The 15,763-nt window shown below is 39.0% G+C and overlaps 1 protein-coding gene across 2 annotated transcripts in view; it reads right to left on the reverse strand.

The window, feature by feature from the left end:
* The window catches only part of LOC111162009 (G protein-coupled receptor 89A), a 56,896-nt gene that overhangs the window by 23,790 nt on the left and 17,343 nt on the right, over positions 1 to 15,763 (reverse strand). For both annotated transcript variants that reach the window (XM_022526144.1, XM_022526142.1), the window contains exons 6-7: positions 11,013 to 11,133; positions 10,060 to 10,140 (exon numbers count right to left, since the gene is read on the reverse strand). In XM_022526144.1, coding sequence (XP_022381852.1) covers positions 10,060 to 10,140; positions 11,013 to 11,133 — 202 coding nt within the window. The remainder of the gene's footprint in view (positions 1 to 10,059; positions 10,141 to 11,012; positions 11,134 to 15,763) is intronic.

Below are 15,763 nucleotides of genomic sequence, written 5' to 3' on the forward strand. Positions count from 1 at the left end.
CGAAAAACAGCGAGCATAAGTGGGGGAGCGGCAGGCAGGGGGAGAAGCAGGCTCCCCACTAAGGCGCCCAATGCGGGACTCCATCCCAGGACCCTGGGATCAGGACCTGAGCTGAAGGCAGATGCTTAACTGGCTGAGCCAGCCAGGCTCATTTTTTAATTGGACTTTTATGTTTTTAAATTCTGTTTTGAAAGTTTACATATTTTAGCAGTCCCCCACCCCCTCCCAGATATATGGTTTGCAAATTTTTCTCCCAGTCTGTAATTAGTCTTTTCATCCTCTGAGCAATGTCTTTCCCAGAGCGGAATTTTTTAGTTTGGATGAAATCCAACTTATTAATTTTTCCTTTTATAAAGTACGCTTTTGGTGTCAAGTCTAAGAACACTGCCTACCCCTAGATCCTTCCTATGATTTCCTACATTTTTTCTCCCTAAGTTGTAGAGTTTTATAGTTTGACTTAATTTTTGTCTGAGATGAGAGCTTTATATTGAGATTCATTAAAAAAAAAAAAAAAATCTACGGATGTCAAATTGCTCCAGCATCATTTGTTCAAAAAGTTACCTTATCTTCACTGAAGTTCTCTTGTATCTTTGTAAAAAATTAGTTGGGCATACTTGTGTTGGTCTGAATTTTCTACTCTGTTCCATTGATATGTCTATACCTTTGCCAATATCACATAGTTTTGATTAGTACAGCAATATAGTAAGTTTTGAAATCAGACTGAGTCTTTCCATTTTATTCTTTTTCAAAATTGTTTTAGCTATTCTAGTACTTTTGTCTTTCTATATATTAGGATAATTTTGTGTAGATCTACAAAAAATCTTGTTGGGACATATGTGAAACCTGTGCGTCAATGTAGAGAGAATCAATATCTCCCCTATTTTGAGCCTTCCAATTGATAAGCTTGTTACAACTATTTAGATACTTGGTTTCTTTCATAAAGTTTGCAGCATGTAAGTCCTGTATGTGTTTTGTTAGACTTATACCTTTCATTTTTACAATGATTGTAATTGGTATGGCATTGCAGTTGATATTGTATCTAATTACCAGTATAAAGAAATACAGCTTATCTCTGTACGTTTATTTTGTACCTTGCAACATTGTTAAATAACCATTAGCTTGCATGGTTTCCCTGTATGTACATTTCCCTGTATGTATATTCCTTCTCTTGCTGCTTTTAAAACTTTTTGTCTTCCTCTTTTATCAATTCGACCATATGAACTCGGCGTAGTTTTGTAAAGAACTCGGGGTTCTTTAGGCTTTTTTGATCTGTAAATTAACATTTTCCACCAAATTTGGGAAATTTCCGGCCATTATTTCTTTAAATACTTTTTTGCCTCTTTCTCACTCTTTAGGACTCACAACTCCATGTTGAACTGTTTGATATTGTTTTATACTGAGACACTATGCATTTTTTCCAGTCTTTTCTCTCTCTGTTCTTCAAACTGAGTAATTTCTATTGATCTGTCTTCAACTTGAATCATTTCTCTACTATCTCAATTTCTGTTAAACCACTTAGTAAAATTTTCATTTCAGTTACGGTACTTTTTTTTTTTTTTTTAAAGATTTTATTTATTTGACAGAGATCCTAAGTAGGCAGAGAGGCAGGCAGAGAGAGAGAGAGAGAGGGGAAGCAGGCTCCCTGCTGAGCAGAGAGCCCGATGTGGAGCTCGATCCCAGGACTCCGGGATCATGACCTGAGCCGAAGGCAGAGGCTTTAACCCACCGAGCCACCCAGGCGCCCCTCAGTTACCGTACTTTTTAACTTTTGAATTTCTTTTTCTTTTTTTTAAAAATACAGTTTCCATTTTTCTTTGGGGATCCTTTATTCACTAATATTATGCTTACCTTCATTTCTTAGAATTTATAATAGCTGCTTTTAAGTCTGTTTGCTAAATCTATTATCTGGGCTCACTTTAAGTGCCCATTAACTGCTTTTTATCTTGAATATGGATTGCATGCCCCCATTTTTTGGTATGTAAGTTTTAGCTAAAAACTTAACACCGTATATATTATGTTGCAGTGCTTTGAAATCTGTTTTGTTTTTCTCAGGATTTTTGTTGTTGTTATTCTATTAAGCAGTTAAATTCCCTGGGTTCAAATTGTGAAAGTGTCATATCTACTATATGCAGCGACTAATGTCTTTGCTTAGTTTTTCAGCATCCAGCGGCTCTCTTTTTGGCCTGACTCTGATGGTCTCTGTTGACCACAGACCTTCTTATGCTCAGCAAAGAATGTGAACAGATTTTATAGTCAAATTTTAAGGTTTATCCTTTCTCTGGTCTTTTTGTTTCTAGCAGTCTCTCAAAATTTCTAAATGCTTTGCCAGTTCTCAGTTCTACCTTGTGACACCTCAAGCCAGTAAGAATATTACTTTCTGTCATTTGAGCTCTGTGCCATCTTACACATAGTTCAGGCAATGCACTCAACCAAAGGCACAACACACTTGCAAATCATAGTAAGAAGCAGTTATGTCTTTCAAGGGTACACCCACTTCTTGTTTCTCCCTACCTTTTCTCAGGTTTTCTGGTATTTACTTTGCAAATGCATTGTTTAGTGATGAGGGTATTCAGACAGTTTATACTTAGATTCTATTATCTTAGTACTTCTGCATCTCTTTTGTCTCCAAAACTTCACTTCAAAGTTCAAATCAGAGTAACTGGAAATTTATCAGTCTGAGTGGGTGCTAGGAGAGCCGGCAGTGGTTAAAGAGCAACTCCAGGCAAGAAAGCCACAAACATAAAGTAATCTGATACTCTTCTCAAAATTTTATCTCTCTGTTCATTTTCCAGTGCATTTGAATATTATTATTATTATTATTTATTATTATTATTTACAATTTTTCCAGTTTTTATGGTTTTCTGTCAAAGGAATTAGTTAAACTCTTGGCAGTGCCATACTTTGAGGGCAGTTGTGGCTGGTTCTAAAGTTTTACCAGTGAATATATTTTTTTTTTCTCTATCCCTACAAATTTTCAAAAGAGAACCTAAAAAAAAGAAAAAAAGAAAAAAAACCAACTAGAGAGTAAAGGTTAAGATTTTTTCTTCATAGTAATAGCTTGCATTAAACTTTTACATGCTGTAATACTCTAGTTTTTGTGTAATCCACAAACTGAAAATTATAAATTCAGAATTTATGAGCTGAAAGGAATCCTAGAGACCCTTTAGTTAGCCCCATCATTCTATGAGGAAACTAAGACCGTCAAGATGTGCCCAAGATCACTTAACATGCTTATTATAAAGTGACTGTCTAGGGGCGCCTGGGTGGCTCAATGGGTTGGGCCTCTGCCTTCAGCTCAGGTCACAATCTCAAGTGTCCTGGGATTGAGCCCCACGTCGGGCTCTTTGCTCAGCAGGGAGCCTGCTTCCTCTCTCTGCCTGCCTCTCTGCCTACTTGGGATCTCTTTGTCAAATAAATAGGTAAAATCTTAAAAAAAATAAAATAAAAAAAATAAAGTGATTGTCTAGTTTAAGTTCTTTTCATTATACCATAGTGTAGTTACATAGCTGTATTTTCTATCTTCCACAGGACCACGATTTCAAAATTATATTAATATTGTTTGTGAATACAGGCTATATTCCAGCTATATCAAAGATTACCAAAATAAAAGCTTTAATATCTAAGTCAACAGAAAAACAAAACAATGTAACAGATGACTTAACTCTCTCAGCCTGAAAAAAGCTAAAGGTTCTGACCACTAAACCAGCATGTTCATACTAACTGAACTAGGTTTTTGAGGAAGGTTTTTCAAATACTATAAACCTCATCTTCTCTTTAGTGTTTCAAGTGAGAACGCAGTGTGCCTCTTTCTTGCAATTTTCAACCATTATCTCTTGTACATAACAGATGTTACTTTTCTTGCATGACATCTCACTATGGCCCTCTGCTGTTAAATTAAAAAATGGTTTTCTGGCCACTACTCCCCAACTATCAGTGTTTATGAAAACAGTTTTTCTAGTATGAATCCCAAGGGTCCCAGTGTTGTCATGTTAGCTGCCTGTCTGTCCTATTAGCTCCACTGCTGTGCTAATTAGGCCAAGTTGGAAGGCTGACTCTTCTGAGAGCCACTCAAATTAATAAGATCTACTGCAGGACCACAAACCATCCCAGATTCCGACTAGACAGAACCTATAGGGATACATGTATGGCTCAAGGCCAATTCCTAACCATGGGAAAGGAATTCCTAACCACTATGATGAAACGGCTTAAAAGAACACATCCAAGGAAAAGGCTGAAGATGGTGATGTAGGAAGACTCTGAACTTACCTCCTCTATAGACACATCAAATCTACACCTATTTATAGAGTAATTCCTCCTGAAGAATAACTGAGGGCTGACTAAACAGCTTCTGTATAACAAAAGATAGACCACATAGAGAACAATAAAACAGACGGAAACTCAAAGGGAACCCCTCCACCCCCAATGCTGTGAAATGCAGGGCTGGGGAGAATGGGCAGGGGGAAAGAATAGTACTGAAGGATCGTGAGCAGATTTGTCTGCTCTGAGGCACAGAAAAAAAGCTGTGGTTTAGAATAGCAAATAGAATATAAAGGAACCAGCTCTAGAACCCTATCAGACAGCAGAGGAACTGCTGAAACTCCCTTCAGGTGGAAGGGGCTGGCAAGCACCATAGTTTATGTTTCCCCTCCACCTTGAGAGTATAGATAGGAGCAGGGGCTGGGCACACTAGTCAGATTACCATCTCAGTGGGCTCCTAGACCACATCATCCTCAGCTGTCCCACCAAGGGAGGCTCAAAACCATGCACACTGGGACACCCTGGTCACTAGAGCTCCACCCATCTCACCAGGTGACACAGGTGCAAAGGTGCAAAGCACCCTGGCCCACACCATGCACACTGGGACACCCTGGTCACTAGAGCTCCACCCATCTTACCAGGTGACACAGGTGCAAAGGTGCAAAGCACCAGGCCCACACCAGTTCAGTTGCAGATGGCTTGCTGGTGCCCCCCTGATGCAGAGCACTCTGGGACCTCCTGGCTCATGGATGCTTTAGCTCTCGCTCTAGCCACCCTGCCAGGGTACTCACTGTATGGAGCACCTTGGGAACCTCTGGCCTGTGCCTACTTCAGTGCCAGGTGTCCTGCCAGGGCACTCCCTGAGTGGAGCATTCTGGCCTGTGGCAGCTTTGGCTCCAACCACCCCTTCCAAGCACCCTTCAGGGTGCTTCCTTTGTGGAATGCCCTAAGACATCCTGGCTCATACTCATTGCAGCTGCAGCTATTTTGCAGAGCTCTCCGTAGAGAGAGGCCCACGACATGTGCCCCCCCTCCCCACCCCAATTTACCTTCAGCTATCCTGCTGAGGCACTCTCTGTACAGAGAGCTCCAGGACCATCCCGGACCACACCCACTTCAGCTCTGAACATCCCAGACCCAGAATGGAGTGCTACAGGACCCCCAGCCCATGCCAGCCACAGCTCCAGTCAGTTAACCAAAATTACCAGCCACACAGTCTACACAGAGGATGACCATACACAGGGGCATTCCCTCAAGTTTAAGAGAAGTAGCTGTTCTACCAAATTGATAGAACAGGCACAGAAAGGCAGGCAAAATGAGAGAGAGGAACATGCTTCAAACTAGAGAACAAGATAAAACTTCATAAAAAGAACGGAAGGAGATAAATGAAATGGAGACAAGCAATATGCCTGATAAAGAGTATAAAATCATGATCATAAAGATGTTCACCAGACAGGAGAGAAGGGTGAAAGAACTCAGTGAGAACTTTAACAAAGAGATAGAAAATATAAAAAGAACCAGAGTTGAGGGATATAATAACTGAAATGAAAAATATACTAGAGGGAATTAACCCAGATTAGTGGATGCAGAAGAATGAATTAGTGATCTAGAGGACAAGGTAATGCGAGCCACCTAAGCTGAACAGCAAAAAGAAAGGAGAATTAAAAAAAATAAGGGAAGGTTAAGGGATTTCTTGGACAATATCAAGTAAACAAACACTCATATTATAGGGGTCCCAGAAGAAGAGAGAGAGAAAGGGGCAGGAAACTTATTTAAAAAATAGCAGAAAACTTCCCTAACCTGGGGAAGAAAACAGACATCTTGGCCTAGGATGCAAAGAATTCCAAACAAGATAAACCCATTGAGGTCCACACCATGACATATTGTAATTAAAATGTCAACTACTGAAGAGACTCTTAAAAGCGGCAAGAAGCAAATAGTTATACATAAGGGAAATCCCACAAGGCTATTGTCTGATTTTTTAGCAGAAACTCTGCAGAACAAAAAGGAATGGTATAATATATTCAAAGTGCTGAAAGGGAAAAAACCTACATGCAAGAATACTCTACCTGGCAAGGTTATCATTCAGAATAGAAGGAGAGAGTTTCCCAGAGTTAAAGGAGTTCAGAGGCACCTGGGTGGCTCAGTCATTAAGCATCCGCCTTCAGCTCAGGCCGTGATCCCAGGATCCTGGGATTGAGCCCTGCATCAGGCTCCCTGCTTGGTGGGAAGCCTGCTTCTCCCTCTCCCACTCCCTCTGTTTGTGTTCCCTCTCTTGCTGTGTGTCTTTCTATCAAATAAATAAATAAATCTTTAAAAAAATAAAAGAACTTAAAGGAGTTCATTACCACTAATTTGGCCTTAAAAGAAATGTTAAAGGGACTTCATTGAATGAAAAGAAAAGGCTCTAAGTAGAAGAAAAGGATGATATGAAGAGAGAGATATATATCTTTTATATAGGGGTGCCTGGGTGGTTCAGTGGGTTAAGCCTCTGCCTTCAGCTCAGGTCATGATCCAGGGTCCTGGGATCGAGCCCCACATCGGGCTCTCTGCTCAGCCGGGAGCCTGCTTCTCCCTCTCTCTCTGCCTGCCTCTCTGCCTACTTGTGATCTCTCTGTCAAATAAATATATAAAATCTTAAAAAAAAATAAAAGAGCCCCATATATTCATCCCAATAGAAAAGCCTTTGACGAAACTCAGTATTTGATCATAAAACTCTCAACAAAGTGGGTTCAGAAGGAATATATCTCACCATAAAAAAGGACGTATATGAAAAACCCATAGCTAACCTCATACTCAAAGGTGAAAAACTGAGAGCTTTTCCTCTAAGTTCAGGAAGAGAACAAGGATGTCCATTCTTACTGCTTTTATCCAGCACAGTACTCTAAGTCCTAGCTATAACAATCTGACAAGAAAAAATGAAAGGCATCCAAAATCATAAGAAAGAAATAAACTATTTCCAGAAAGAAAGAAAATACAGTCACATAACTGCACCAAAAATGAACAAAATACCCAGGCAGTAGAAGACCTGTACTCTGAGACCTCTAAAATACTGATAAAACACATTGAAGAAGACAAACAAATGTAAAGATATTCCATGTTCATTGATTGGAATAATTTATATTATTAAAATGTCCATACTCTCCAAGGCAATGTACAGATTCAGTGCAATCCCTGTCAAATATCAACAGCCTTTTTCATAGAACTAAAACAAATTGTACAAAATTTTGTAATGAACCTCAGAAGACCCCACATATCCAAGTCAATCTTGAGAAGGAAGAACAAAACCGGAGGTATCACAGTCCTGGAGTTCCAGATGTACTACAAAGCTATAGTAATCAAAAACAATATGGATCAATGGAATGAAATAGAAAGCCCAGAAACAAATCCACACTTACATACTCAATCTATAACAAAGGAGGCAAGAATATACAAAGGGAAAGGACAGTCTCTTAGATAAATGGTGCTGGGAAAACCCGACAACTACATGAGAATATACCTGGACCACCTTCTCACACTATATGTAAAAATAAACTCAAAATGGATTAAGACCTAAACATGAGACCTGAAACCATAAAACTCCTAGAAGAAAACACCAGTAGTAATCTCTTGGACATTAACTTTAGAAATATTTTTCTGGATATGTCTCCTCTGTTGAGGGAAACAAATGTAAGAATAAACTATTGGGACAACATCAAAATAGAAAGCTTTTGCACAGCGAAGGAAACCAGTAAAACAAAAAGACAACCTACTGAATGGCAGAAGATATTTGCAAATGATGTATCCAAGAAGGGGTTAATATCCAAAATGTATAAGGAACTTTATACAACTCAACACCAAAAAGACAATCTGATTAAAAGTAGGCAGAGGACCTGAACAGACATTATTCTAAAGACATACAGATGCCTAACAGATACATGAGAAGATGCTCAACATCACCAATCAGGTAAATGCAAAACAAAACCACAATGAGATATCATCTCATGCCAGCCACAATGGATACAATAAAAAAAGACAAGAATAACAAGTGTTGGCAAGGATGTGGAAGAAAAGGGAACCCTTGTGCACTATGGGTGGGAATGCAAACTAGTGCACTGACTGTGGAAAACAGTATGGAGGACGCCTGGATGGCTCAGTTGGTTCAGCAAGCCTTCAGTTCAGGTCCTGGGATCGAGCCCATGAGGGGCTCCCTGCTCAGCAGGAAGCATGCTTCTCCCTCTGCCCCTCCTGCCTGCTCGTGCACTCATGCCCACTCTCTCAAATAAATCTTAAATAAAGTGTACATCCACACTTGACATGGGTCATTACTTTCATCTCTCCATATGAATGAAAGAAGTATAGTATATGGGAGAACAATCACAGGAACCAAAATAGTATTATTCCTTTATAATCATCTTTCAATATTGAATAATGCTGCTTTTACTGTTATGTTTTTTAAATCTAAATTTACATTTTTATGTAAAATAAACTGTATAGAATCAATGTGAACAAAATGCAAAGAATAAATGTATATCCAACATGTGAATTAATACTCTAGGACAGATGTACAGAAGTGGAGATCAATAATGAGCTGGTAAATCAGGCCCTCTTTATCATTCTAAAGTCTATGTTATCTCTTATATTAAGCCTTCTTTGACATGACTCTGGGTCTTACTATAGAAAAATGTTGAAAGACAAAACATGAAATGCAGAAACACTCATGCAATTTAAAACCTCTATGTCATTGTTTTTATTTGGGTAATAGAACTTTAAAAAAGACAGTAGACGAATGAGCCTCATGAAGTCAGTAAGTTATCTTTTTTAAAGAAAGATTTTATTTGTTACAGAGACAGAGAGAGAGGGAGCTCACACAAGAAAGAACACAAGTTGGGGGTTGGGGAAGGGCAGAGGCAGAGGGAGAAGCAGGTTCCCCCCCAAGCCGGGAGCCTGATGTCTCAGGGCTTGATCCCAGGACCCTGGGATCATGACCTGAACCGAAGACAGGCGCTTAACCAACTGAGCCACCCAGGCACCCCAGTAACTTATCTTGTTCCTCATTCTATCTCTATGAGTTCAGCATTTAGTGCAGTACATAGCATAAACTAGGCTTCCTATAATTACTAAGAGAATGAAAATACATGAATGAATAAATGAAGACAAAACACTAAAACCTAATGACTGTCCTCCAGAGACTATTAATAAGTTCAATAGTATTCCTCAGCTCTGTGTGGTTCACTGTTCTAAGAGTTCTACATGTCAACTCATTATTTCCATTTTACAGATGAGGAAACCAAGACATAAAGTAATACCTCAAGGCCACACTGTGCATTGTGGGCCAAGGATTCAAATTCAGACGGTCTGAGTATACAGCCTAGGCTGTGACTCACTGTGATATAGATTTCTAGAAATGCCACTTTAGGAGCATACATTGTGAAAGTGCTTCTTAAATGATAAAATGACAATAGCTAGCAGACTTGAAGGATTTTTCAAAGTGTTGGAGAAAAGGAAGTTGAAAAGATTGAAATCAGGCACGCAGAAGTTTATAAAAATTTAGGGCAATAGACTTTTAGAGCATCCAACGCAGAATACCTTCAAATGTAAACATTATATTAATAGCTAATCTCAGGAGAATTTATCTAAAGTCAGGAAATAAGTGGAATTTGAAAATTTCTTTCATGTAAGACTAGACACTAAGTCTTTGATGGTACCTTAATTTATTACAACAATAAGTAAGATGAAATTCCCTGTTAGCCCCAATTCATAGTCACATTTCTTGTCGAGAAATTCTAGGAGTACAAGTTTTTTAATGTGCTGATATCTTACCTTTTCTTTTTGCTGATGATCATATCCATGGTTTGGAGCAGTCGCCGTTCCAGGGCTAGAATATCTGCATCAGTCACATTTCTATAATAGGCACAAACTGTTAGCAATGTTTGGGGATCCCATCCTTGGGCATAATAAATACAAGACAGCTGGAGAAACACATAAACCTTAGTTGTTACCCAGTAATTCAAGGACCTTTTTCTAGAGAATACTAAAATGACTATACAAAGCAAAAATGCTTTTGCTGTCATTTTTTTTTTATAGCTAAAAGTTTTGCAGTCTCAGGGCAGTGGAAGGTAACTGACTCTCTTATAGTCTTTCTTAGCTTTGAGCCAATGACATTTATGATGCACATGTAAGCACTCTTACAACTTGGCATTGCCTTCTACCATTCTACTTCTAGGAGGAACTGATTTACCGAAGTGGGGATTAGCTCACATTGCATGAGACATGTGCCTTTAAAAAGTGTAAGAGGAAGTAAGGAGAATCTGACTGAAATCACCATTTTTAAAAAGATTTATTTATTTTAGAGAGAGAGAGAGTGAGTGAGTGTATGCCTATGAATGGGGGTAAAAGGGAGAGGGAGAGAGGGGATCTCAAGCAGACTCTCTGCTGAGTGCAGAGCCCAATGTGGGGCTCAATCTCAGTCTCACAACCCCAAGATCATGACCTGAGCAGAAATTAAGAGTGGAACACTCAACCGAGTTACTCAGGTGCCCCAAAATAACCATTTTAAAAATAAGTGAATGTAGGACAAACAAAGGGCAAATAATATAAGTGATAAGATTATTTATTTGGAGAGATTCCTAGGACAGTGTCTTTAAAGACAGAAGGAAGAATTAAAAAAGCAGTGTCACAGATCTCATATTTAAGTATTAATGATGATGGCATGCTAGGACATATGTATTCATGAAGTAATAGGAAAAAAAAAAAGAGACAAAGTTCTTTTTTACCTGAGGAAATAGGACATGTACGTGTACGGGCAGTTGACAGCACCAAATCCAGAAAGAAGAGCCATGAGAGTCACACCAATCACACCTACCCGGCTGATGAGCTGTTCTATGGACAAAATCCCTAAAAACATCAAAGTGATAAAGATAAAATGGCATTGCAAGGGGGAAAAATGACAGAAAACCTCAACCATTACATACAACTTAAATAAGCAAAATTTTAATTATCAATATTAAATTTAAAAATTCAATTATCTATATGTAGATCTTCCATAATAACTATATAAAAGTCTACGGATTTTCCTCCTATCTCATATGCTTCTAGAATCATCTCTATTGCTGGGCAATGATAATGCTAAAATAATATTTGCAGATAATACTTTTTGACTTAAGGTAGTGTGAACTCTAGCAAAGCACTTTTAGTAGTAAAAGCTTTGGCAAAATAATGTTAGGAAAGTAAATCTGCTGGAAAAGTAGAAATACCAGGTAACACTTTCCACTATACTTACCATCAAGATACACACTTCGCTCTTAGGTCATAATAAGCTCTTAAGTCTTATAAGCTTATGTCTTACTCATTTTTGTCCATAAACACATAAGGTATCTCACAGATGAGCTGAATTTATACATGAGTATCTTAAAGGCAGATACGTGAGTTTTAGATTATCAGTTGTATTCTAATTATCACTTGTTTCTGATTATTTGAGAATGCTGATAATTAGTAGTTAAAATAAACGCCATGGATATTTGGGATAAATGAGAGAAAGCAATGCTGAAGAATAAGCCAGGAAGCTTGGAATCACAGAACAAAACTAGTTTTGTTTTCCCTTCCTGTTTCAAGGATGGAATCCACTTCAGCATTATTCACTCTGGCCTAACACCAGAGCTGCCATTCAGGAATTTTGTTGGCTTTGAAACCGAAATTCCAATATTCTGGTCCTCCTGCTCCTGTGCTTCCACTACACCATTTTAGAGCTCTTTGTGACCTCTGGTCTCTATAATCTTCTGCTTTTTCCTACCTTCCATTTCCTTCTTCACAGAGTCTAAGCTCCAAGCTTGTTTGCTTCAACTTCTCTTATTAGGACACTGTCCTGACTGTCTTTCTTCAGCGTTGATCCTGAAAACTCCCTATCTTGGATCAATCTAACACTCTATCTTCCCTGTGCCCATGACTGAGCTGCTAAAACAGCTAGAGTGCATTGTGATATTGGTGCCATTACAGATTTATGGTCTCTAGTCTTAATAGAGCTTACAACACTACTGAGGAATTCTTCTCCTGTCCTTGGTCAGCCATTTCTTCCCAATTCCCTCAGCAGACTAAATCTTAAAAAAAAGAAAAAAAAAATTATTTTAGGGGTGCTTTGGTACTCAGTTAGTTAGGCATCTGCCTACAGCTCAGGTCGTGATCTCGGGGTACTGGATCTAGCCCCATGTCGGTTCCCTGCTCAGAGGGGAGTCTTTTCTCCTTCTCCCTCTGTTCTCTCTCTCTCTCAAATAAATAAATTAATTAAATTAAAATTTTTTTTTATTTTAGAGAGAGAGAGAGAGAGCGTGCACAAGCACATGGTGGGGAGGGGCAGAGGGAGAGGGGGAGACAGAACCTCAAGCAGACTCCCCACTGAGTGCAGAGCCTGATACCGGACTTGATCTCACAGGATCTCACTGAGCTCATGATCTGAGCTGAAACCAAGAGTCAGACATGTATCCGCCTGAGCCACCAGGTGTTGCACCACTCCCATCCAGCAGAAAATCTTGAATTCATTTTCCCAATCCTTGTTCTCAGTAGCTAATGCCCCTATTATAGAAGTTATTAGATATATACTTCCTTCTACTATATTCACATCTGCAATTATCTTCCCAACTTGTTCCCCTCAAACAAGACAGTGTGGAAACCTAAGACTTCTCTACCTGCGCTTTGATCTTATTTCCTTTCTACTGCCTCCAGAATCTTGTTCCATCACCTGTCCTCTCTATCTTCAATATTTCCTTCCTGGCTGGTTCTTTTCCTTCAGTTTCAAGTCTCCTTCCTAAGAAAGTCTGATTTAGCCTTGAGTTTATCTCTAGTCGCCAATCCTCTATTTCCCCTATAAAAGCCAAACTTTTTGAAAGGAACTCACACTTACTATCACCTCTTCTTCACCTCCATTTATTCTTCAACTGGCTGCCATTTGGCTTCCATTCCATTCTCCTACCTGAAGAAAATTGCTTTCACTAATAATCATAATGGCAATAGTAGAGCAACATTCATCAACACCTGTTATGTACCAGGAACTGTTTGAAGCAGTATTAACTCATTTACTCCTCATGACAGCCCTATGAGGCAGGTATTATGGAAAACCTCACTTTATAGATGCGGAAACAGAAGCACTGAGAGGGTAAGTAACTTAGGCAAGGCCACACAGCTAGTGGCAGAGTTAAGATTCAAAAACAAGCAGTGTAGCTCTACAACCTATGCTCTTCACCATTACTATAGTATGGTCATGAATTTTCTTCTGGTTGTAAAATTCAATGACATTTTCCCAATCCATGCTTTATTTGATCTTTCATGACATGAATCATTGTTGTTTAGTGTCATGCTCTACTAACTGAGCTAGCCAGGCAACTGAATCATTGTTATTTAAAATTATTTTTCTTTCTTGGCTTTTATACCATTTCTCTCAGTTGCCCTTTAACTTCTCTAGTTGTTATTATCTTGGGTCTTCTCTGCTCAGAATGGGCCCGATCCTGTTTCATTTCACTCTATACATTTTCCATGGGTGATCTTGGCTATTTTCCCAGGTTTATCCAATGGTGTTTAGCTGATGGTGCCTAATTTTTTCAATTCCTGGAATTATTTCCATAAGGACTAATAAATCCATACCTTCCTCCTAAGTTGCCAACTTCTGTATCCAACTGCCTGATGAATATCACTTGGATGTGCATAGGCAACTCAAATTCAACATATGCCAAGTTTGAATTATCTTCCTTCTTCTGCACTACCTTTTCTAGAAAATGACATCAACTATCTAGTCACCAAAATAGAGAAGTCTATACCACTAGTCTCCATTCTGCCTCTTGCTCCCCCTTGAATGTACCAGTCTTTTTTTTTTTTTTTTTTTTAACCTCAGGGCTTTACATGATGTCTCTTGTGCCTTCTTGCTGGGTCTAGCTTTGGTCTTGTCCTTTAAATCTCAGCTTAAATACTTCCTCATAAAGGCTGACTCTAACCACTGGCATCTAATTTGACATCCTTATCTACATTGTTGTCTACCACAGTAACCTGTTTGCTCCTTTTTTCTTTTTTTTTTTTTTAAAGATTTTTATTTATTTATTTGACAGAGATCACAAGTAGGCAGAGAGACAGGCAGAGAGAGAGAGAGGAGGAAGCAGGCTCCCTGCTGAGCAGAGAGCCCGATGCGGGGCTTGATCCCAGGACCCTGAGATCATGACCTGAGCCAAAGGCAGAGGATTTAACCTGCTGAGCCACCCAGGCACCCCAACCTGTTTGCTCCTTGATAATAATCACAACTGGCAATTATTTGTTTATATATTTACTGTTCAGTCCTCCCTGCCAGAGGGTAAGTTTCAGGAGGGCAGAAACCAAGTTTGTTTCATTCATGGTTGTGTCCCCAGCACTCAAAATAAAACTAGGTATTCAAAAAAATTTGTGGAATGTTATATGAATGACTAAATCCTTATCCAAATTCTGTTGACTCTACTTCCCACATACCTCTTTACATCCTCTTTATAGGAAGGAATCATGTCTTACTGACCTTTGATTTTCTTACTGCCTGGCACATGGAAGGTGTTCAGCAAATGTTTATTGACTATAGATATAAAATTATCCAGTAACAAAAAAAATCAAGGGATTAATGTAGGTTATTGAATATAAAAAACTAGAAAAATGCCCCCTCTACTTTTATTCCCTTTAAGGTGGTGTCCCTTTATTAAATATCTTTTCCTGGTCTAAAGTACTTTGAAGATACAATCTACGTAATCTTAGCATTTCTATAAAGCTAAGGTCAATTGTTACTTGTTTTCTAGCTAATAAGTGTAAAGTCAGGAGGACGAAGTGGCATGTGGAAAACCATCTCACTGTTGCCATTTGCTCACGCAGATTCTTTCTAGTTTCATACACTTTTTATTTATTATTTATTTTTTTGTGCACTTCATAAACCTTCTTAGCCTCCTTTACTCCTTCCCAGTATGGAATGCCTTCTCATCTTCCTTGGTTCAGGCACTGCACAAGGAGTACTTCCACAGACATCTTTTCATTATAGGTAAGGATGGGGTCCTGCAGTCTTTTTGTGGTCTCTACAGTAATAAATACTGGTTGTTGGGATAGTCCTAGAAAAGCTCTAAGATGGCAGGGTAAGCCTGGCTGCTTCTTATCCATTGCCTAAACTGTTCTTTCTACTTATTTCTTTTAGTCAAATGAATGACTTCATTTAGTCAAATGAAGACACTGGACATAAAACCAAAATGCTTATTTCCTGGAGCACAAAGGAAAACTAAAACAGAAACTATTTCCCTAGCTCTTCCCGCTAGTGTCTTCTTTAGGATATCTCTACAGAATTTTGAAAAAAAGATGAAGATACCAAAGATGTGATAGTCTTCATCTCCCCTCAGGCACGGTCTGGCTACACAGGTCGTGTGAACTGACTGCTCACAAGAAGAAAGCTGGAGACAGACACCAGAGTCTTGTCTTTGGGCTGTGTGTTAGCTTGTGCTATTATTGAAAGCAGCTTTGGGGTCCTTTTATAATTCTTGTCCCT

Source organism: Enhydra lutris, unplaced genomic scaffold (assembly GCF_002288905.1).
Source record: "Enhydra lutris kenyoni isolate GAN:26980312 unplaced genomic scaffold, ASM228890v2 scaffoldscaffold88, whole genome shotgun sequence".
NCBI lineage: Eukaryota > Metazoa > Chordata > Mammalia > Carnivora > Mustelidae > Enhydra > Enhydra lutris.